Below are 21,273 nucleotides of genomic sequence, written 5' to 3' on the forward strand. Positions count from 1 at the left end.
GAATTTACAGTACAGTTTGAGCTTTATTCTTAATAAGGGTGCTAAGGCTTCAAAAAAAATCCAAATGTTGGAAAAATGCATGATAAAGAAACATGTTTAATTGGAGATGTAAAAAAAAAAAACAGTACATTCAAACATTGGTCAAAACATGGAAATACACCACAAGTCACTACAACATAAGAGTACCTCCAAAATGATCCCATTTAGTTTTTGTACAGCTAAAGTGTCTGAATCCAGAAATGTTTCATTATGCTGAAATTACATTGTGTCTTTACATCATGTTAAATGCAAAAACAGCTCTAGAGTACATCCTTATGACTCCCACAGCAGTCATATTGAGATGCGATGAGATAAGCCCACGGACAGAACATATGACTACCTGTGTGAAGACAGTGATCACACACTCAAAAGTGTGTGTTTGCGTTTATGTTATGATACAGAAGAGATGGGGTTGTGCGGGGATCCCATCTGCGTAAGCACCTTGTCCAGCCACTGCAGGGGTCCATGCAGGTGCACTTCTATCCAGCAGGGGGTGCTGGTCACATCTTGACGGTGGTATTCGGCACCCCAACCCTGAGGAATGGAAGTGGCCATAAATCTCAGCTGGTGGGATGGTGGTGTGGGTGCTAACAGGAGGGATTCTTACCCCACCTTGTATGTGGCAGGATCTGACATGTCTGGCAGCGATTATAAGGTCTAAACATTTCACTGCTCAATAAATTACAACCAACAATGTACAGCGCAAGAACTAACCTTTCATTCAGCTATCAGGAAGGAATTAATGGGCCCGTTCCTGCAGATGTGTAATGAAAAATGAACGCTGGTACCTTGACGAAGCTCATGCGGATGGTGCACATCTTGGTGAGCTCGTAGACGACCTCGAAGCCGTGGTTGACGGACTGGGCGAGAAGCTGAGCGAACAGCTGGTTGTTGAAGATCTTGAGGCTGCAGCCGCTGGGGATCTTGCACACGGTGGTGGTGTGGAAGCCATGCTGGAAGTTACAGTTGCGGCTCTGCACGAAGATGCTGCTGTCACTCAGACACTCTGCATAAACCTCCCCTCCCACGTAGTACAGATGTAAACCTGAGGAAAAAAACGGGAAGGAAGGAGGTGTGTTACATTCAAGCTTGAGAAAGTCCAGTATAAATAAATCACTAGAAAACTACAAGATTAATAATGTTCATGTATTCTGACATAAACATTGTCATCACCAAGGAAACAGCAATAGGAGAAATGGTTATTCCAATAAATTTAGCCAATTAGTCTTAGATTCATATTTTCATGCATGAATTTAATGGACTGCGACAAAAATTTAATCACACTAACGCATTTTTTTTTTTTTTTAAAGCTGGTTTTTCAATGTTCAGACAAATCAGATCAAGATTTTGTTTTTCCTGAACACTAATCAGGAATGAACTTCTAGAAAACTGCAAACATACTAGAACAGAGTTCCTTCCAGTCAAAAATACAGTAATACTGAATAATTAGCGCTTGTTAAAAGTTGAGGTGGTTTTAGAAAAAGGGAGCAAAATCCCTTCACATCATCACTCTATATATGTGCAACAGATATACATCTCCAATATTAAATCTAGGTGGCCTATAGACTTCTGATCATGAAGTTAACATCCAACAGGTTATGTTCAACCTCAGTTTGAAAATCAAAATTTGTGAAAAGACCCCTTTAAATATTTGAACGTGTGTGTGTGTGTTCATTTTTACACATTACTTATCTTTTGTTTTTCTTTTTGCTTATTTAAGTGATACCTTGTAAATGCTCAAATAAAATTAGATTTTTTTTAAGACTATATTTGGGCTATCAGACAAAAGAGGGTTGAATACAATTTGCTGCATTACTTGCTGTATAATTTCCCTCCCATTCTACTTCACTGCTTTATGTTGGTCTGTCACATAACATCCCATTAAAATGAACTGAAGTTTGTGGGCTTAATGTAACTAAAATGGCTGTAAATCAGCTGGGGGTACTCACCTTTGCCTATGTGCCTGCGAGTGTGCTCGATGGTGGAGTTGCGGTTGACGTTGGAAAGCAGACCGAGACAGAATCGGTTCTTGTTATTGGACGGGTCTGTGAAGCCGTCAACCAAGACGCTGCGGGACGAGGCGTGGAACGTCTCCCCCACCCGGTTGTTGAGCTCGTAGTAAGCTATGGAGCACCAGTACTCGGGCTCTTCGTAACAAACAGGCCTCATATCTAAAGACAGGGTTGACTTAGAGGGGACTTTTTAAAAAAATTAATTGTGTAGACTTTTCAGAATGGAGGAAGATGATAAGTTACCTCTGTGTGGAGCAGAGAATGTGAGTTTCGGGGTTTCTGTGGAATTGTTCGGCTTCATGTCTTCTTGAGTATTTGTCTCCATCATGCTGTATGGAGGGGGAGGAGTCTCAGCTGGATCAACACAAACATCAGAAGGAGAAAAATAATCAATGCAAATTGATCAAGGTCAGAATCTTTTAACAGCTGGGATTTCTTTGGTTCCTACCTGTGATGTGATACGGACTGCCAGGTTCTGCAGAGCTGCTGGGGGAGTTGGGGTAGCTCTGTGAGGTGGGCGACTGGGCGAGGGAGGAAGTTGGAGAGGAGGAGAAGGAGGAGACGGGAAGCGGCGGGAAGGAGTCCGGGTAGGTGGCATTCTGTGGCATCAGTGGCTCGTTGTTCAGGGAGGCATTCCTGAACTTGGCCAGTAAACTGTGCTGAGGGTTGAACTCACTGTGGCGTGGGACCAGAACTGGTGGAAGCACTGACGACACGAGAGAGAGAAAGCTGATAAGACACCCTGAGAAGACAACACAAACTCAAAATCCACCAATAATCACAATCAGTTTATAAATCCTGTCTTTCGCCAAAAACTCTGGCAGACCCTTTCCTGTACCTGGAGTCTCCACACGCCTGTAGTGGTAGGGGTTGACGCAGATGTCCTTCTGTTTGGAGCCAAAGGGGAACTCGCAGCATTCGAGGGGTTTCAGCTCATGGTGGGACTGCAGGTCAGGCCAGCGCCACACCCTGCAGTAGATGACATGGGGAAGACCCTTCCTGTGGGACACCTGCAGTCTCCCATCCAGCGACCGAGGAATTGTCACACACTTACCTGAAGGTTTGAATAAAAACGGAAATACATGTAAATATCTGACTAAATGCAGATTAAAACGGAATCATTAGAGCTCAGCGATCGGGAACCATATTAATGTTGTATAGAAAAGATGGAGCTGTTTTATAGACTGATATATCAATCAGGTGGGATTTTGAACTTTTATTTTCAGCTGTGACATTTGGTGAGATATTTGGCCATTTATAAAAGTTAGACCTCGTAAGAAAGTCTAAATTATTACAACTTCTGACTTCTAAAGTTCTTAGAAACTCTTTAATGTGTCTTTCAGTGGTGAAAAACTAGAAAATAAAAGTCAAATTCACATTATTTCATTGTGTTTTTTCTTATTGCTTTCAACATTATTAACTTCTCAGCTTTAGTTCCACTTTATATATTCATATCCCAATTTCATACCAACTTCATCAAAACTTACATCCATTCCATACCCACAAACAAATTATTACCCTTCTATGTACCAAGATAAATATGACTTTATTTATCTTGGTGGTTAAGTAGTTAAATGAATTATCTACATAATCATAAAAATGCTCAAACTGTATATGTATATCATTAGTTACATCATTTTTTGTTCACCTTGTGTTACTCTTGTATTTCCACTGATTGTGGTTCTAAATCAGTTGTCTGTTATGAAACGTGACAAATTATTACCCCTAATGAAACAAACTGTGAACTAGAAATGAGTTGGACATTTATAAACATAATTCATAATAAGCGACTATACAGAGGAACCTTCAGAAATGTCTAGCAGGATTGGGACCACTACTCATTTCTTGGTATCAAACCAAACCAACGAAAGACTGATAACTGATGCAACACCGGTACAAAAAAACTGCCTGGCACAAGGCTCTCACAAAAAGGAAGATAAAATACTGTATGAATATTATTCTGCAGAAGGTAATGTACAGAGAAAGGCTAATGAAATACAGAGAAAAGTCCTGAACTGGGATTTTAACTGCCTCAGTAGGCAGTGCATTATGTGTTAATATATTATTACATCAAACTTGTAATATTATATACTTTGAACATGTGTGTTTACTAATACAAGAAGAGTTAATGGATTACAATAACATAAAATGAAACTATTCTGGCTAATACTCCAAGCTGAACTTGGGCACCGCTCTTTCGATTTGATGTTTTTACAGGTAGGAGCATCGTGAAACCATGGATTAAAGTAAGAAGGTCTCATTTCCCGGAGCTCGTCTCGGGATTGTCTTGTGACTCCGTTTATCAGCTACGAATGCTGCTTTAGGCAGCACCATAGGCTAAGCTCTTCTGTGTTTATCAGTGTGCTACTCACTGGGCTGCCCAGGGCAGCTGAGGGCTCGCTCCAGTTCCTCCATTGCTCCCTTTTTCTTCTTCAGTTTCTTCACCAGAGAATCCACGGCCTTTTCTGCCCACTTCTCCTCCTCGTCTCCTTGTTTCCAGCCGAGCAGACGCTTAACTGCAGGGCTGGTGAAGGAGAACAAGGATGTAATCGACGAAGAAGAGTTCATTTTGATATGGATAAATAGCTGGCAGGACGGGCTGAGATGAGGTCCAGTTAGCAGCGCAATCGTTCCCTTGAGGCGACGGAGTGAAGAGACAAATAACTTACAGCCAGGACACAAGACAAAACAAAACAAAAAATACGGAGGATGAAAGAGGTATTGTGATGAGTAAACAGAGACGTTTTTTTTATTATTTTGCTGTAGCTTCCAAGCAGCTCCAGGGGAAGAAGCTGGACTTCAGCCAGCACAGTGTAAACCGTAAATCCCTTCTTTCTCTGTGTTGTGGCACAGATGGGATCCGGCAACTTCGGATTCTGAACCTCCTGCAGGGATAGTTTTTCCTCACGCAGCCAGACGTCCAGCTCAGGTTTCAATCATCTAGCAAGAGAGAGGAGAGACCGAGTTAAGGAACAGTTTTGCTCATTCCGATGAATGGAAGCACCGTTTGTACATTTTGAGGCCAAAGAGACATTTTTGTGAAGTAGAAGAGAAGTGATTCATGCTTCGAAAAAAACGTGACGCACTTTTATACGCAGCACATCTGAGTGGACACTGTAGAACCACCTGTCGCTGCCTTGCAGCTGCAGGTATTTTTAGGTATGCTTCGTCTAGAGACTAGAATTTATTCCTCATTCTTCTTTGGAAAACATCTCTAGATCAGTGGGATTTGACAGAATGTTACGTAAACATCCGTTTCCAGGTCTTGCCACAAATTGTCAATTGAATTTAGGTCTGGTCTTTGACTGGACCTTTGCAGCACATGGATGAACTTTAATCTAAGCCACTTCTGACTGCAAGCTTTAGATGTGTTGCCCACATGGAAAGTGAATCTTCTGACTTGACTTGACTTTTGTAACCTTGAGTAGTTTTTCCCTTTAGGTAAATAAACCCAGTGTTTGACTCTATCCAACTCTGACTAGTTTTCCTGGAAGCAGATGAAAAGCATCCACTCTTTATGATGCTGCCATCACCATTATTGATATAGAGGGGTGTGCACAGGACCTAATTCAAACCTCGGACTCAGCTCTACTGTCTGTTTGTAAATTATGTCGTGTGAACCTGCCTGCTGTCTGCATGCAGCTCAGGTTTTTGTGACAGCACAGACTGTGCGCATCCACGGTGACAGCGACGTTACCATTTGTAAGTCCAAGCACAAAGAATTTGTTGTTTTTCTCATTTGGATAATTTATCTTGTAGGAAGAGCAAAATAACAAAACTAATTTGATTTCCTGGAGAGAAATCCCCCATTTCATTATTTTCAACATCTGAGTGGGGAATGTCCAAGTTAGTAGGTCATCTCCCCTATCAGGATGAAGAGAGTGAATCAACTGAGCCAAAAGTAGCATGAATATGGTTCAATTAATGCAGAGGCCATAACTTCCCCCCTCCCAACCGTTATGTTTTACATGTAGGCCAAAAAGTTCAGTTTTGGTTTCTCTGACCAGAGCACCTTCTACCACATGTTTGCCGTGTCTGCTTGTAAAGCTTGCTCCTATCTTCTTATGTCTTTTAACTCTGGCTTTTGTCTTGACACTTCACTGCAAATGCCAGATTTGCACAGCTAACAGTTATCATCAGTTTATCCCACCTGAGCTGTGAATCTCTGCAGCTCTTCCAGAATTATCATAAGCCTCATGGCTGCTTCTCTGATCAACCCTCTCCTTTTCTGGCCTTTTAATTGAGCTGGACAGGTACGTCTTTAACACTTTGCAGTTGTGCAAGGTTGGACTGAACAATTATCAGAGGTTATCAAAGCTTTAGATACTGATTTATTTGGAGGTAGCAGAGTAACAGGGGCTGGATGCTAATAGATGTCACACTTTCCTGACTTTTACTTAAAAGAGAAAAATTAACCACAAATCACTTTCCCTTCACTTTACTAGTATGGGAAAGGTTAAAACGGTCTGTACGGGCATTGTAGGTGGATTTCCATAATAAGGAGGCTCAATCAGCAGGGTTACACAGAGCATGCCTGTATCACAGTGGCCTCCCACATGCTACACTATATTTTTCTCAGAAGGGGAACGTTAAATGCTTAACAAAACTGTCTCAGTTAGAGAAAGCCAAGATGGCCAGGCTCATTTCTAGATCCACCAACAATGAGGAATGTCCTTTCTGGCCTCTGTTTCTATGATCATGCCACTGACGCCCAGGAGCCTTACTGTCTGGCCAGAACACATCACAGAACAGGAGGGGGAGAGCGAGACAGGGAGGGAGACAGAAACACAGTCCTTGTGTTTGTATCCTTCTGTCCGCCTAAATAGCCACTGAGTATTACACAAATGCCCACAGCGAGGTGCGGATGTACGAAAAGAGACGCTTTGATGCCCAGCCTCTAAAATATTTACACTGGAATTATCTGAGACTGAACCAGAAGATTATAACTTGCCTGCTTGTTGTTTTTTTTTTTTTCCCTCATTGTGTGGTTCAGACTCTCAGCATTTTTACTTCATTCTTGCAATGCTGATTACAGCTTTGTTGCACATTATGCATATTGTGGGAGTTTTGTGCATTGGATGCAACTTTATAAAAAAAAAAAAAAAAAAACGGAAATGTAAAAGATGATTTAGAATGATTTGGACCTTCATTTTAAAGGTGACTATGGCATAATGTGTTTTTAAAAAGCTAAAGAACACATCCACATTTGAGCACATCTCAACAAAAAAGACAGTGTATCTACATATCTGCATACTTGTACTTGTTGGTTGAAATGTGACCAGTTCTGTGGCCCCTGAATGGCAGACAAGCAGACAGCTGAGGAGGGCTTTTTTTTTTTTCTTACAATGACAGCAAAGCTGCATCAGTCCGTCTCTGCTGCTGCCGCTGCTTTATGGAGCCTGGCGTCACTCAGTCTGCAGCCTCAGATAGGCTAATTACCTAATGCTTTATCACCAGTGCACCCCTTCCCAAAAAAGTAAACACGCCAGCTTCCTTCAACTATCGCTGCATCCAGTCTCTGTGCCGCTGCAGAATCCGGTTTCTGCCCTAACCTCTGCACACACACCTTTACTCTGCGCAGGAGAATGTGACATAAAAAAAATAAAAATAAAAAAAAAACATAAAGTAGCCATTACTTCAGGTCTTATATATAATGTTTAACAACATGTCGTCACTACAGGAACGCTTTTAGAAATCAATGAAAACATTTTCATCCAAAAATAATCTAACATGGACTTCTTAAAATTTTAATTCCGTTCTACAGAGAAAGTCATTTTAACAGCAACCAGGATAAAAGTTGTCAGAGTAAACATCTTACGCAACTCCTAAGACAATAACAATCTTTGCGCTTTGTATCGGATGCAAATTCATAACAAACGGCAAAATGACAAAAACACTCTAAACCCTCTCAAATAGTGTGTTGTTATTTCATTTCTCACCTGTGTTGTCATAGCAAGTGCACCGCTGACTGCTAAGCGTGTGTGGAGGTTTCCGCGTCTGCAGCGGCTCAGGCCGGTGTGCTGAGGTTGTGAAGGTGTGTTTCTGTCTGCAAGTGTGTGTGTGTGTGTGTGTGTGTGTGTGTGTGTGTGTGTGTGTGTGTGTGTGTGTGTGTGTGTGTGTGTGTGTGCGGAGTGGGTTGTGTCCAGGAGCGTGTGTTTACGTTGAAAAATAAAGAAAGTAGTAAAACAGAAGTGCATCCAGTTAGTTCTATTTCAAAATAAAAGTGTCAGAGAGCAACTTTAGCTTCTAGCTCACTGAACGATGCTCAAGGCTGAAAAAGTGACTTAGTCCAGTAATTTTATTCTGAAATACCGGTGACAGTGCCTTCCGGTGCTACGCGACCACGTTTTCTCGTTTTGACGCAGGTTTTCGTGGAGCTGAGAGATTCCGCTCCTCCAGCAGCCACAGCCGAGCGCCACACAGCCTCGGCGGCGTCAGCCTGGCTGGAACCGCAGCGCCTGTGTGCTGGATCCCTCCGCCTCCCCCCACCGTCCTGGAACTTTCCCAGGATTTCAGGGATTTCAGATTCGGGGCGCGCGCCCGTGCATCCGTGCCACCTGAGCCACGCACTTCGCGCGCACGTATGGGGGACTACAATCACACCTGTTCTCTTTCAGGCTATGTTGGCAAGTTTCCCAGGACAGCCAGCGATAGTTTGTCTTATTTATAAGCTATTTATAGTGTACTTCTAACATTAGTTATCTTTCTCTTATCTTAGTTATCTGACCTCTAATCACAATACATTTGTGATTATTTCTACAGAAATGAATGGGAATGTTCATTTCTTCATTTCTGAAATTATAGCATCATGGAAAAATGTGCTTATTAGACTCTCGCTTAGCATTAACTTATAATAATAACGCAGGCAAACAAAACACTACACCTGTGGTGTGAAGGAATGGTAAAACTGGGACTCGTTTTCGGCGCTCCTGCTACATAAATTCTTCCAGGCTGTGAAATTTTGAGTTTTCCGTTGTTGAATCAAGATTTGCATGATCACGCATCGTTGGAAGTCACGTAGAGGTCTTTTTCCATTGCGGATGGATACGATTCTTTTATTGGGAGTGCCGTGACCGGTCCAGTTAATGACGCAGACTCGGCTGGCGACAGTGAGTCTACAAGTTTGACATTTTCACAGTTTACAGCAACTGCTGCGGGACGTAACGGTACTGCCAGCACCAAGTGAAACCTCTCAGGAGACCCTTTCAGAAAAACATGCTTTATTCCCCCCTCCACCAACCGTCAGGTAAATCATCCAATAACCCTATCAGCGGCGGGCCGCAGAGACCTGAGTAAAAGCCGGTGTTTCCAAAGTCTCAACACAGGGAAGCAGAGGAGTCCCACAACCAAAATGTGCTTTTTTTTCTTTCTTTCACAAAAGAGCTGATTCCGGAGACAGGAAGCAAGAACTGTGCAGATGATGATGATGATTCACCGCCTCTGTGTCTTGTCTGGCTGTAAGAGCGCAGACAGGGAGGACACAAACAGGATGCGATCCCCGGGGCCCCTGAGGCCCCAGAGACATGCGCATCGACGGGACTCTAGAGCTCAGGAAGAAAACAACAACTATTAAGGTTCATTTTAGGAGGAAAAAAAAACAACAACAAAAAAGAAGCTACCCTCTCTGGACGTTTTCTGCAGAATGTCAACCTGTGCATGATGCAAACCAATAAAAGGGAGACGTATGGTTTCTTCATCTAGAATTCATAGGTTCCTTTTTGTTTTTAATTGGATAAATAAAAATACTCAAGACACCCTTATAGCTAAAACGTAGCTAACATAGTTAGATAGCAAAAATACAATTTGAATCAGTCAGATTAGACAAATGTTGCTCCAGGGTTATAGGTGCACAGTGCCAATCTAAACTGAAACATTTCATTAAATAGAGCACCAGACCAGGGGTAACTTCTTTGAAGACTAAAAAAAGAACATAAAGGCAAAAGTTGAAATAACAGCATAAAATGCAAAATTGTAATGAATGAGAATATATCAGAGCAAGAAGTGGTCATAATGTCCTCCAGCAGCCTTAGCCACAGCAATGCAATGTCAAGATCACCTAAGCTGCTCTAACTATAGACTTTATCAAAAACAGAACATTTTGAGCCTCGTCTTAGAGGCTCAGTAGAATATATATCTGCTTCACAAATTAATAAATTCTGCTTCGAAAATTATAATATATATCTGCTTCACAAATGAAAACAGGCAGCTGGTTCGACTGGAGAGGAGCCTGATAACTAAAATATCTACCTCCTACTCTACTTTTAGAAATTCCAGGAACCAGCAGTAAACCTGCAGCAAAGTTCTATTGGGAACATTTTGAATAATCAGCTCTCTGTTGTATGACGGGAGGTTGATTATCAACTTCCCTAAAGACCCCAAATTCAGGGGCAATGTCATTGGTTTTAAGAGACTCTTGGGATCAAAGAGTTAAGGGTATCATCATGTTGTCAATATCCTAGAGATGAAAGAAGAAAATTATAGAAACCAGTTTAATAGATTTAAATGACATGTCCTGGTCAGAAGATTCTTTGCTGTATTACCAGAGGCCCATTTAATGGCAACAGCAACTGAGCAGCTTCTTTTTCAAAGATAATTTCTGCCTTGTCAGAATTCAAAAGTAAAAAAAAAAAAAAAACATTATCCAGATTTTATGTCAAGATATCATGACTTCATAAAACACAGTAGATTACTTGATTTTCCAGATTATTGCTGATTGTAGAAACTTCACAATGGACTCTTCTTTTCACACTATGGGAAGAGGCTCGAGTTCTTTTTCTCCACAGCCAAGGAAACACTCCTGACATGGTCTCTGGTTCAGGTGTGGCTTATTGCACAGAGAGGCGGCAGCTGTAGTCCATGTCCTGGACGCATGTGTAACTCTAAAAGGTTCTGTTTTCCTTCTAATAAGAACTTTCCGGCCTTAGAGTCTCAAAAGGGATGATCTGACACGGATTCTTGCAGTTTACTGTTAATGAATTGTTATGTACTGATATAACCCAGACTGTGGAAGTAGCCAAAGAAAATATCTTTTGATGCAAAGTGGTGTTTTATTTTGTCTTAAATGACAGATGCAATTAATATACATATTTTTCAGATCCAAATCTGAAGTCTATTTTTGTTGGAAAATTATTAAAAACTAAAATTTATACATTTATAAAGGCTGGCCACTAAAGGGCAGAAAAAAAAATACTGACAAAATCAATCTCTGTTCTGTTATTTTTTGTTTAATTATGTTTCAAGTCATTCAGCCCATCAACCACATTTGTTATTTTGACACACGCTCCACATGATCAGGTCCTTCACACATTTCTACATGCAACTCTTACATTCTTCGCTGATTGAGGACAATATAAACATCAGGAGACATCAGTACAGGATCAGTCAGACATCCTGTTTACTGTGGCAACAGAAATGCATGTGTAACAACGGCCAATAAAAAGCCAGCATCCACATAAAAAGGCAGAACCACCAGGGATCCACAACTGTGTCATTATCTCATTTCCAATAATGTTTGGATGGAAAATTGATTTAAGCTTTGCTTTTTCTGATGATTAAGTTGAACCACAGACACAGAACTCGCCCCCCCAATGCTCACTGTAAGGCTCCGTGGTCCTATAACAGGTTGTCTCTGTGACACAACGGCTTGACCTTTTTGGCTAATCAGTCTTATGTGGCGAATGCAGTTTCCAGGCTCCGGTGATGTAGCGCAGGCGGATGAAAATCAGATCCTGTCCCATCTGCAGCCAGCTCCAAAATGGGACCAGTTTGGACCCTGAAAGAGGAAAAGTCAACTCTGCACTTTCAACAGAAGTTCTTTAAAGTCAAACAGTAAAACTGGGGTGGTTTGCATGACTAACAAAAAGAAAAAGTAGTTAACTTGTATTAAAAAACAAACTGCAAAGGAATCAGTTTGGGAACAAACAAGAGGTAAAGGTCAAAAACTTCATGAAAAACCAACCTTCTATTTCTGTCCAGTTCACCGCCACTTCTGCTATGGGGATTTTAAAACACTGGGCAATGTACAGGAGCTCCACGTCAAAAGCCCTGAGAGAGCAAAGACAGATAGAGAGCAGGCCTTCAGCAAAAAAATACAGGTTTCACAGCAGCTAGATAAAATTTTAAAAGAGAGGAAGAATAATTTAAACAGTTCTATTGACGACTCTGTTTGATATATTCTATTGAGATTTTATTTTAATGATCTAATTATATAAAATCACTATAACACACATTGAAGTTTGTAATTATACAATAACAAAATGCTTCCAGAGACAGGAGGACTATAAGCACAACACTGAATATTGACTTCTAACTTTAAATAATTCCTTTATAATCAATTAGTAGTTTGAAAAACTTGTCAAAAACCTTTCCCTTCTTACCAAGCATTTATAAATAAAAGTTAATGAGCCTGACCATGTACAGTTTTCCATTCTGACACATTACAGTTGGATCACTATGCGAGTTATTGGATTTGCAGTTTCTTACCATCGCTCTACATGGAGAGAGGAGAAGGTCTTGAGAGCAGCTTCCCGCGTGAAAAGCTTGAAGCCACATTGTGTGTCTTTGATTCCCCTCACACAGAAGAACCACACCAGGAAGTGGAAGCCATACATTAGGAACGTACGAAACATAGATCGCTGAAGAAATACAAAATTGGAAATTGAATGCGCAAAATAGACAATTTGTTGTTTTCCCCATCCCTCCTTTTTAAGAAGACAAACAAGAGTTTACCTGAGCTACAGAGTCTTTTTCTAGGTGAGCTCTGGAGCCACACGAAATGGCCAGGTTCTCCTGCAGGAAAAAAATGACGTAAATAATCCGTGTCTTTTGAGCGTCTTCTTAAAACCTTTGTTTCACTTGTTCTTTCCACTCATTTTAGGTGTGGTGCATGACTATTTTCTGAGCATTACTTTTATTTGTTTATGAAACCATTTCAGTCTGAACTGAAGGAACGGCCACAGAATGATCACTGCGGCCATTTTGTCATGTAAAAAACGTGACCTGCCAGCACTGATTTTAGTTGCTTCTGAAGAGCTTTAATATGCAGAGACAGAAAAACAGCATTTCAAACATTTATTCCAGCCTCCCTGCCATTAGAAGTCATATTTTTATGTTAAGAGCAGAGGTGACATCGCATTGGGTGCAATAGAGCAGTATCTGTAAAATAAGACTTTCAACAAAGGTTATGTAGTTTACATTTCAAACTTAGCGTCTTATATTAACAATTAGGTTAATTTCTGCTTGTTTTTCTGTACCACAGATGTGTCATAAAAACATTTGTTCTTAATGTTCCTCTTTGGTTTTGTTTTAGACTTCTACCACTGATATGCACAATACAATGCATTCAGGTTTCTTAATTCTGTAACATCCACACTAAAGAGGCAGATTCGATTAAGATGAAAATTTGCGTATTTACGTTACCAATCACTTTCTGGAGAAAAACCCCAAAAACATATTAATAAGTTTAGAACCAATGAGGTGATTCTCATTTGTTGGCTGATAATGGGACAGTCAGTAGATGATAGATCTTCTCATGTTTTACCTATTTTGAACTGAAGACATTACTTTTACATACTATTGATCTGATGGAAAAAAAAAATATTGTTGAAAAGCATATTTCACACTTTACTTGTCCACTGCCATATTTTTTTAAGCATGTGCTGTATAATATATGAAAAAGAGCCAGAATTCAAAGAGAAACATTGAGCAACTTTAAAACGTCTGGAGGACAACTGATAAAAACATAGTACTGTACATTTATAAGAGCCTGTATAGGAAAAGTCAAATAAAAACCCAACTGGTCCGGTGTTGAGGTCTTTCAGTCCAGCCTCCACTTTCTCAAGATCAGAAAACTTTGTGGCTCCATCAGCATCTGCCATCAGTATGAGTTTCCCTCTGGAGCTCAGAGTTCCCTTTAGGAGCAGCAGAGAGACTCCGACATTAGTAATAGCAACACGAAATCAAACTATGGCAACACAGAATCAAACTGACTATTTTTCTGAACTATGTCAGTTCAGAAAAATAGTCAGTTTTCTGAACTGACTATTTTTCTGTCAGTTCAGAAAAATAAAATAAAATAAATCTGCAGCCCAGCGTCTCACCATTCTCACAGCTCCTCCTTTCCCCCTGTTCTTCACCAGCGTCAGGACCCTCACTTTATCTGCGCTGTATTTGTTGGTGTAACGCAACGCAACCTGGCAGAGCATCACAAAAACATCCCCAGCTTTAAACTGCATCACTGAGCAAAGTAGAGCAGAACTCATGGGAGCACATTAAAAAATACGATTTAAATCATTACCTCTGTGGTTTTGTCTCTGCTGCCATCATCGACCACAATGACCTCATAGGTGAAAGAGGGGTTTTGTTTCTGCAGTGAGATAATGAGAGGGATTTTCACAACGATGCTTTTAATCGGACCAATGCTGCCACCTAGCGGTAGCCGTTGGAAATAAGGCCCACATCCTGAAATAAGAGTTTTTAGAAGATGCTCTCCTACTCTTAGACTCTTTGTAGGTTATAATCTACAAATATTCTTTGAATCTTTTAAATAAACTGTTTGAGAAATGATAAAAAAAATTGTTGTACTAATGTAGAATGTTGAGTAGAAAAATTTAATTGGTCTACCAATCCAGGTAAGATGCATGAAAAAAATTTGTATCAAAAACTAACCACAGAATAAAAGAATGGAGCTGCCATAAAACTTGCACTTTATATATTAGTAAGTACAACAAGACTTCATATGATCATATATTTACTCACTTGTCTATTTTCCAAGTACTGCATTGCTTCATCAAGCATCACAGGCACTGAAATCAAAGAAAGATGCAAGACGTTTCACTTTTCCATGGGTGGACTGTGACATGAAACCTAACGGGTGAAGTTTGATGCATTATTGGGAGTTTCCCATTTGTTAGTGAAGGCCTATTGTTCGGTTTAATGATTTAGATTTCATTGGCATTATAAATCACATTAAAGACTGCTTTCTCAATTTATTTATTTTGCTATACTGCAAAAACCGTCCCCGACAGAAAAGCAGGGATAACTCACTTCGGAGCTCCTCGTTGTAGGCAGGTACCACCACAGAAAGCTCTCTGGAAAATGGATCATGCAGACTCGGGAAGGGTTTGCGCTCTCCTGTGGCTGTGAGGAAGTATTTCTCATTCTCGTGGCGAGTCAGGTTCACCATCCCTGCAGTCAGATGTGCGGCTACAAGCACCTACAATGGGATGAATATTTTATTAGCAAAATGCCTTCCATTTCACGTTTTGTACACATGATAAGTTTGAACTTACCATGTGTTTTGGGAACAGAAAAATAATGTTTGAGGATTATGTTCATGTTAAAGCAATCAATACTGTTACATTGTACAAACTGGGAATTTTTTTTTAACTATACATTTTAAGTTTATTTTCATCTTATTTGTTGGTTTGAAACATTTATGACTTCTAGGTAGTCTTTGTATAACATTTGACTAAATACTTAGTAAATCCTGCTAAACTCAGCTTATTGCTATGGCTTATGGTATGTTGTGTGTGCTCAACATAAAATGGGTCAAAAAGGAAAACAAATTTGAGATTTAAACATGATCCAATCTTGGCAAAAACTATAGTTGATAAAGGAAAAATAAATTTTCAACTAAACACAATTTAAAGCAGTCATAATCATCTTCCAATTCAATCACAGTGGTAGAGTGGCTTCATGTGTTCTGTCCATATTAACACTTGCTGACTCGAACTAACCGTAAGGCTGCAGTAATTATGCTCACAGGGCTAAAACACTGATTTCTAACCATAACAACCTGTACTCATTGTACATTATAAACTGAAGAGGTTAAGTCAGTCTTCATTTTGCCCAGAACTGTCAATTAAAAGTACAGAAACTGTAAGACTGTAGCTAGATTCTTGCACCACATTTTAATCGATAAATTCTTCACATGTTCAACCGCGTCAACGTCAAATATTACTCACCACAATCAAACCGAGAGCTGCCAAAGCAAAAAGAGCTTGGACTATATCACAGAGGATATCCATTCTCCTTAAAACGGCCTTTAACAGACCACCTGCCCAGGTGGCTAGCTGAAAGGCTAGCTTGTTTCCTTGATATTTGAATTGAAACCTTGCAGCCGGTGCTCCAGTTTCAACCTACCTACATGAAAACGCAAGCTTACAATAACTCGTTCACAGTGAAAATGATGAACAACCCGTCATACGTCCATTGTTCTGTGGACAGATGAACTCTGCTTCCAATCACAACTGTACACAGCGGCGACACGGAAGTCACTGTTGCTTCTCGACACATCATCAGTTTGAGACAAGAAGGAACCGCGTCGCTCCGAGATAGGCAGCAGTCACAAAACACTGCCATCTACTGGTAATAGGTGGAAACGACGGCTGGTATTTATTTATTTAAGACAATACAGCTTTACTGCTGAGCGTAATTCTTGAAGAGCGTAATTCTTGTTTAATTTATCTCATTACAATACAATTTATTTTTTCAGAATGAGTGCACTTTTAACAAGAGATAAATTAAAGATTTTGTCAGAGAATTGTGCTCAATTGTATCGTCCCCTCCATTCAATTATAGTCACAAGTAAACTTGTGCACCCATTTCTTGTTTGTAAATACGTTCAATGGAGAGCACTAGCAACATTAGCCCACTTTTTCAAAAAAAGCGCACTTCCTCCAACCGGCCACCGTAGTGCAAACCCACGTGGTTAACCAAAACAACATGGCGACTGGGTTCAAGTAAGATTGTTCAGACTTTTTATTTTTATTTACAAATGCAAGCCTTTTATTTTAGCTTCCTTTTGCGTATGAAAGGTTTTAAAAACAGCGGCACATTAAATGTGTTCGTCGTCTTGATTCTTGGATAAATATAGAACACGAGGAGCTTTCTGTCAGTTTTTCATTGCCTCTCCACTTCATTTCATTAATATAGTTTAATGCATGTACGGAGTAGTGATGTCTTTGTTATTTTGTTTCCATCTTACCTATAGGATTGCGGAACCTCTGGAGTATCACAGAAGCTTTTTGGTTTGTAAAATGTTCCATGTTCAGTTCATGATTGTCATCGATCTTCTGATTCAATAAACGTTTCAACAAATTTCATGTGAAAATTCCATCTGAAATTGTTTCCGATCCAGAAAGAAAACTGTCGACCAGATGGACGGGAGCTGTCTGAATTCAGAACCACAACACTGAACGTTGGTGAGGCGGGCTGCTGGTTCTGACCCACTTTTACTCATCTCTAAGTGAATATTTTGGGAGTACATTCTATATTTCCTTTTTGTTTCAGGATCCATATCCACAGCAGATGGTTCGGCATTGGTGAAGATAGGAAACACCACGATTATCTGCGGAATCAAAGCGGTACAGACACAACACTTCCGAGTTTTAATTATTTTTTTTTCTTAAAAAATTAAGATTTTTATAATAGCATCTGGACTTGATGTGTAACATCAGTCCAGCTCACCTTGGGGAAAGTTTGTCAACAACAGAACAGGACTTCATGGTTAGCTTTTTTTATTTGTTTGGAAATTTTGTAAATCTATGATAAAAATGAAGATTTACGAGATTCAACATGACCATGCCTCTGGTGACATCACAACAGACATAGGCCAAATGATATTTCAAGTACAGGCATTAATGTTTTCTGCCATTCTGTTTGGCTCAGCTAAAAATCTGAGCTAAATTGAGAACACAACATGACTTTCAGAAAAAAGTGACAACAATGAAACATTAGATGTTTGTCGTGAAGAGGGCATGGTTAGTCTTTTGCCTAAAATTATTGGTGTTCATACTGACAGAACGAGTCCAACCCTACCATTTTCCTCCGCCATGTTTAGTGTAAAGCTTATGCCTTCAGAATTATTTTTAATGACAATAAGAATAAATAATAAAAAAAAAAATTGTCATTTAATCTATAGTCTGAGTTCAGACTGATTCACTTAATTCACAGACTTTGACCATTTAATACGAGTAAAACAAATAATTTACTCCATTTATAAGTTGGTAGTATGAACAAAAACAAGTTGGATAGAAAAATTCAAACAGTAAAACAATGTGTCAGTTAAAGCACTAAAAATAAATATTTGCATTGCATGACAGTCTCTTTCACCACTCATTGGAGCCAAACCCTGAATTTGATGCTTACACTTGAACCCACTTGCAACTCAAATCTTTCAAAATCTATATTATGATCTGTCAAATTTTTTTTATCTACCATAGTGTTTACTAATGCTGGCTGAAAGGCCTTATTTTTTTCACCGCTGTCATCAACTAAAACACACAAAGAATGAGGTTTTTACTTCAGTGTGCTTTTAACAATGTATTTTCAGACTATCTGCAGTGGAAATACATTCTTCACTATGCAGTCGTGTTTTTATTACCACAGAGTACACTTTTGGTGAAGAAATTGACCACAATTTAAATAAAGTTTAAAAATCAAGTCCGACCATCTTTTGTTCTAAATTCTCCATTAGTTTCTCATCAAAACATCTCACAACTTGTTTTTGTGCAGGAGCTGGCAAACCCTACAGCAGAGGCCCCTGGTAAAGGTTACATTGGCAAGTATCACATGCTCTCATGTAGAAAATCCCTTTGTAGCACTACCAACAAGGTTTTTAACGTATCACATGCTCTCATGTAGAAAATCCCTCTGTAGCACTATCAACAAGGTTTTTAACGACCGTTGCATGTTCCTGTATGCTCACAGTGCCCAACGTGGATTTGCCTCCTCTGTGTTCGTCCCGCTTTCGGCCGGGTCCACCAGGAGAGCAGGCCCAGGCTGCCAGCCAGTTTATTGCTGACGTTATTGAAAGGTGTGACCGACATTTTACAACTGTGTGTGTGTTCACCGCCTAAACGTTTATCTGTTTTTCACTAATCGGTGATGTGTGTGCGCCGCAGCTCTGAGGTGATCAAAGCAGAGGACCTATGCGTCGACAGAGGAAAGGTAGCTTGAGAAATATGAGCACACTTGTGCTAATTATTTTATGTGATAAATCATTAATGATTTTTTTGTTGTTGTTGCAGCTTTGTTGGGTGATCTACTGTGACATTATGTGCCTCGACTATGACGGGAACATTCTGGACGCTTGTATTATCGCCCTGCTGGCTGCCCTGAAGAACAGTATGTGATTCTATGTCAACTTCACTGGAGGGAACTAAAATAAAGGAAGAATGCTTGAGACGCACCAATCAGTTGGACAGGGATCGTAATCAGCTGATTTTCCATTGATCAAAACTAAAAACGTTCTATTTTGGTTCATAAACACATTAACCAATCATAATTGACCAATCAGAGAAAAAGTTAGTATCAGCAAGGCACAGCATAATTCATCCATCTCTTTAAAAAAATAATTTCATCCGTCACATCTATAAAACTAACTTTATACATGCCTGTCATACAGTGCTGCTTTTTTTTTTCAAATGATTTCATGCAGTGAATTATCTGAGCCTTTGACTAGACCTGTCCTGCTCTCGTTACAGCACAGCTCCCAGAAGTCACCGTGAACAAAGAGACGTGTTCACCAGAGGTGAATCTGGAAAAGCGACAAAGGCTTCATATTCACAAACATCCCGCCAGTGCTTCTTTTTGCGTCTTTGATGAGTAAGCTTGTCTAATAAAAAAACTTTTTTTGTCCATAATATACATCAATTGTAATCCCATATGAGAAGAATAACCAATATACATGATGGCCTAAAGAGAAAACACCAGTTTGGTGGTATGTATGTAAAAAAATAAAATTGATAATCAAATTGATACCAATTACAATTGGAAATATATTTTGCTGGTCCTAAACTATTCTGACATATTGAATCCTATAGTTCTCTTGTTTTGAAAAACTATTTTGACACTTTAATAAGAATTGAGTTGTACTTCCCAGGTCCTTATGCAAAATATACAGTTTCCCATTCTGCTCTTGATGAAGTATGGCAAGCTAACATTGCTATACCCAGCTAATACATAGCTTGCTAATTAGTGGTGCTATATGTTTCCGTTCTACTGTAACAGCAGTTTTAAAATAGCTTTACCCTCATGGGGCGACAAAAACTCTGGCCACTCCAGTTCTTTCTTTGATATCTTATTTACAATATGTCAAACTGCAGGAATGCTAGGATAGAAATGTGTGATTTCAAAAGTTTTTTTTCTAAATATGTGATCTTTCATTCTGTTACATCCCATGTCTATTTTGCACCTCCTGGCTCCCTCTGCTCAGCTCTATCCTGATTGTTGACCCCACAGCTGAGGAGGAGAGTCTGTCAACCGCTCACCTCACTGTGGTCACAGATGAGGGGGGTCGTCTGTGTTCTGTACATAAACCAGGTGAGATGCAGCCTGCAGGGACTCTAAAGGACTCTTAGTTCAAAAATGTTATGACTGTTTTTTTTTTTTTTTCAAAAAGGAAGTATAATTGTTGCTCACCTAAAATTTGACATCTGAACTCAATATTAGACTGGTCCAGAATGGGATAAAAAAAATTGAGCTTGGAAAAATATTTGTGTTTTCAGACTTCAAGACCCATTCCATTCTCTTAATTTTGATGTCCTTCCATCCTTCTTTACTTCCCATTTTCTGTCCTTCCTTTCCTTGTTTCTTTCACCTTGTTCTACCGCTTCATATTTTGTGTCCTTTTGTCCTCCTCTCTTGCTTCCTTTTCTTCTCATTCATTCTGGTCTGTCCTATTCTTGCTCTCGTTTCCTACTTCCTGTTGTAGATTTCCTGTTGTAGATTGCATGTTTCGAAGCCTGCCTGGTGTAAAAATATGCAACAACTTCAAGTGATTCTTTTATATTTTAAAGCACATGCAAAAGACTAGGAATGCTAGAAATCAGTCTAGAATTTTTACATAAAAAAATATGCATTTGAAAGTTTTATAAAGATGAAAGGACATATAAAAAAGCTAATCGACACCTTTTGTGGCTCAGGTGGAACGTCATTGTCAGGAGAGAAGCTGCAGCAGTGCATCAACCGAGCAACAGCCCGGCAGCGAGAGATCCACAAACTCATCGACAAGGTTCTAGACAGCGTGAAGACGTCGAAATAAAAACAGTCCAGACAACGTTTTATATCTAAAAGCTGTATTTTCCACTGTCAATATATATTCTTTTTTTAATAACAATAAAACTGATGACAAAGACTGCTTAAAAAATTATTTCTCAGAGTCCAGAAATGCCTCGCGCACGCTCAGCTGATGTCATGTAAAGAATATGCTCATGGCTCC

At 39.7% G+C, this 21,273-nt stretch overlaps 3 protein-coding genes across 4 annotated transcripts; 1 reads left to right on the plus strand and 2 right to left on the minus strand.

Moving 5' to 3' along the window:
• Nucleotides 1-76: 76 nt before the first annotated feature.
• Nucleotides 77-8,146, minus strand: smad9 (SMAD family member 9). The gene is made up of 8 exons (XM_008427294.2): nucleotides 7,991-8,146; nucleotides 4,424-4,991; nucleotides 2,890-3,105; nucleotides 2,500-2,757; nucleotides 2,295-2,405; nucleotides 1,989-2,210; nucleotides 828-1,084; nucleotides 77-573 (listed from the first exon to the last, which is right to left on the minus strand). Exons 2-8 carry the CDS (start codon nucleotides 4,617-4,619, stop codon nucleotides 430-432), a joined length of 1,404 nt encoding a protein of 467 aa, XP_008425516.1. The 5' UTR covers nucleotides 4,620-4,991; nucleotides 7,991-8,146; the 3' UTR covers nucleotides 77-429.
• Nucleotides 8,147-11,253: 3,107 nt separating this feature from the next.
• On the minus strand, nucleotides 11,254-16,365 carry alg5 (ALG5 dolichyl-phosphate beta-glucosyltransferase). 2 transcript variants are annotated; one of them, XM_017308458.1, is made up of 10 exons: nucleotides 16,194-16,365; nucleotides 15,096-15,264; nucleotides 14,808-14,854; nucleotides 14,347-14,415; nucleotides 14,150-14,242; nucleotides 13,847-13,960; nucleotides 12,780-12,839; nucleotides 12,534-12,685; nucleotides 12,010-12,095; nucleotides 11,254-11,823 (listed from the first exon to the last, which is right to left on the minus strand). In XM_017308458.1, exons 2-10 carry the CDS (start codon nucleotides 15,232-15,234, stop codon nucleotides 11,708-11,710), a joined length of 876 nt encoding a protein of 291 aa, XP_017163947.1. In that variant the 5' UTR covers nucleotides 15,235-15,264; nucleotides 16,194-16,365; the 3' UTR covers nucleotides 11,254-11,707. The 2 variants fall into 2 exon arrangements, with proteins under 2 accessions (XP_017163947.1, XP_008425515.1); XM_008427293.2 differs by having other exon boundaries at nucleotides 16,016-16,365.
• A 355-nt stretch (nucleotides 16,366-16,720) lies between these two features.
• Nucleotides 16,721-21,204, plus strand: exosc8 (exosome component 8). Its single transcript, XM_008427292.1, has 11 exons — nucleotides 16,721-16,792; nucleotides 17,044-17,080; nucleotides 17,191-17,254; nucleotides 17,343-17,416; nucleotides 18,567-18,612; nucleotides 18,762-18,867; nucleotides 18,956-19,001; nucleotides 19,082-19,178; nucleotides 19,538-19,658; nucleotides 20,269-20,375; nucleotides 20,978-21,204. The coding sequence occupies exons 1-11, from the start codon at nucleotides 16,776-16,778 to the stop codon at nucleotides 21,094-21,096; spliced, it is 834 nt and encodes a 277-aa protein (XP_008425514.1). The 5' UTR covers nucleotides 16,721-16,775; the 3' UTR covers nucleotides 21,097-21,204.
• Nucleotides 21,205-21,273: the final 69 nt, after the last annotated feature.

The sequence above is a fragment of the Poecilia reticulata genome, linkage group LG14 (genome assembly GCF_000633615.1).
Source record: "Poecilia reticulata strain Guanapo linkage group LG14, Guppy_female_1.0+MT, whole genome shotgun sequence".
NCBI lineage: Eukaryota > Metazoa > Chordata > Actinopteri > Cyprinodontiformes > Poeciliidae > Poecilia > Poecilia reticulata.

What these genes read in the sequence shown, in the direction of transcription:
- smad9 (XM_008427294.2), bottom strand. Translation starts at nt 4,619, where the DNA reads ATGAACTCTTCTTCGTCGATTACATCCTTGTTCTCCTTCACCAGCCCT. An exon ending in TCGCAGGCACATAGGCAAAG is followed by an intron (nt 1,085 to 1,988) that starts GTGAGTACCCCC and finishes TTTTTTCCTCAG; the next exon opens with GTTTACATCTGTACTACGTG. An exon ending in TCCGCATGAGCTTCGTCAAG is followed by an intron (nt 574 to 827) that starts GTACCAGCGTTC and finishes TCCATTCCTCAG; the next exon opens with GGTTGGGGTGCCGAATACCA.
- alg5 (XM_008427293.2), bottom strand. Translation starts at nt 16,078, where the DNA reads ATGGATATCCTCTGTGATATAGTCCAAGCTCTTTTTGCTTTGGCAGCT. An exon ending in TCTCTCCATGTAGAGCGATG is followed by an intron (nt 12,096 to 12,533) that starts GTAAGAAACTGC and finishes TTGCTCTCTCAG; the next exon opens with GGCTTTTGACGTGGAGCTCC. An exon ending in GAACTGGACAGAAATAGAAG is followed by an intron (nt 11,824 to 12,009) that starts GTTGGTTTTTCA and finishes TTCCTCTTTCAG; the next exon opens with GGTCCAAACTGGTCCCATTT.
- exosc8 (XM_008427292.1), top strand. An exon ending in TTATCTGCGGAATCAAAGCG is followed by an intron (nt 17,417 to 18,566) that starts GTACAGACACAA and finishes GTTTTTGTGCAG; the next exon opens with GAGCTGGCAAACCCTACAGC. An exon ending in TATGCGTCGACAGAGGAAAG is followed by an intron (nt 19,002 to 19,081) that starts GTAGCTTGAGAA and finishes TTGTTGTTGCAG; the next exon opens with CTTTGTTGGGTGATCTACTG.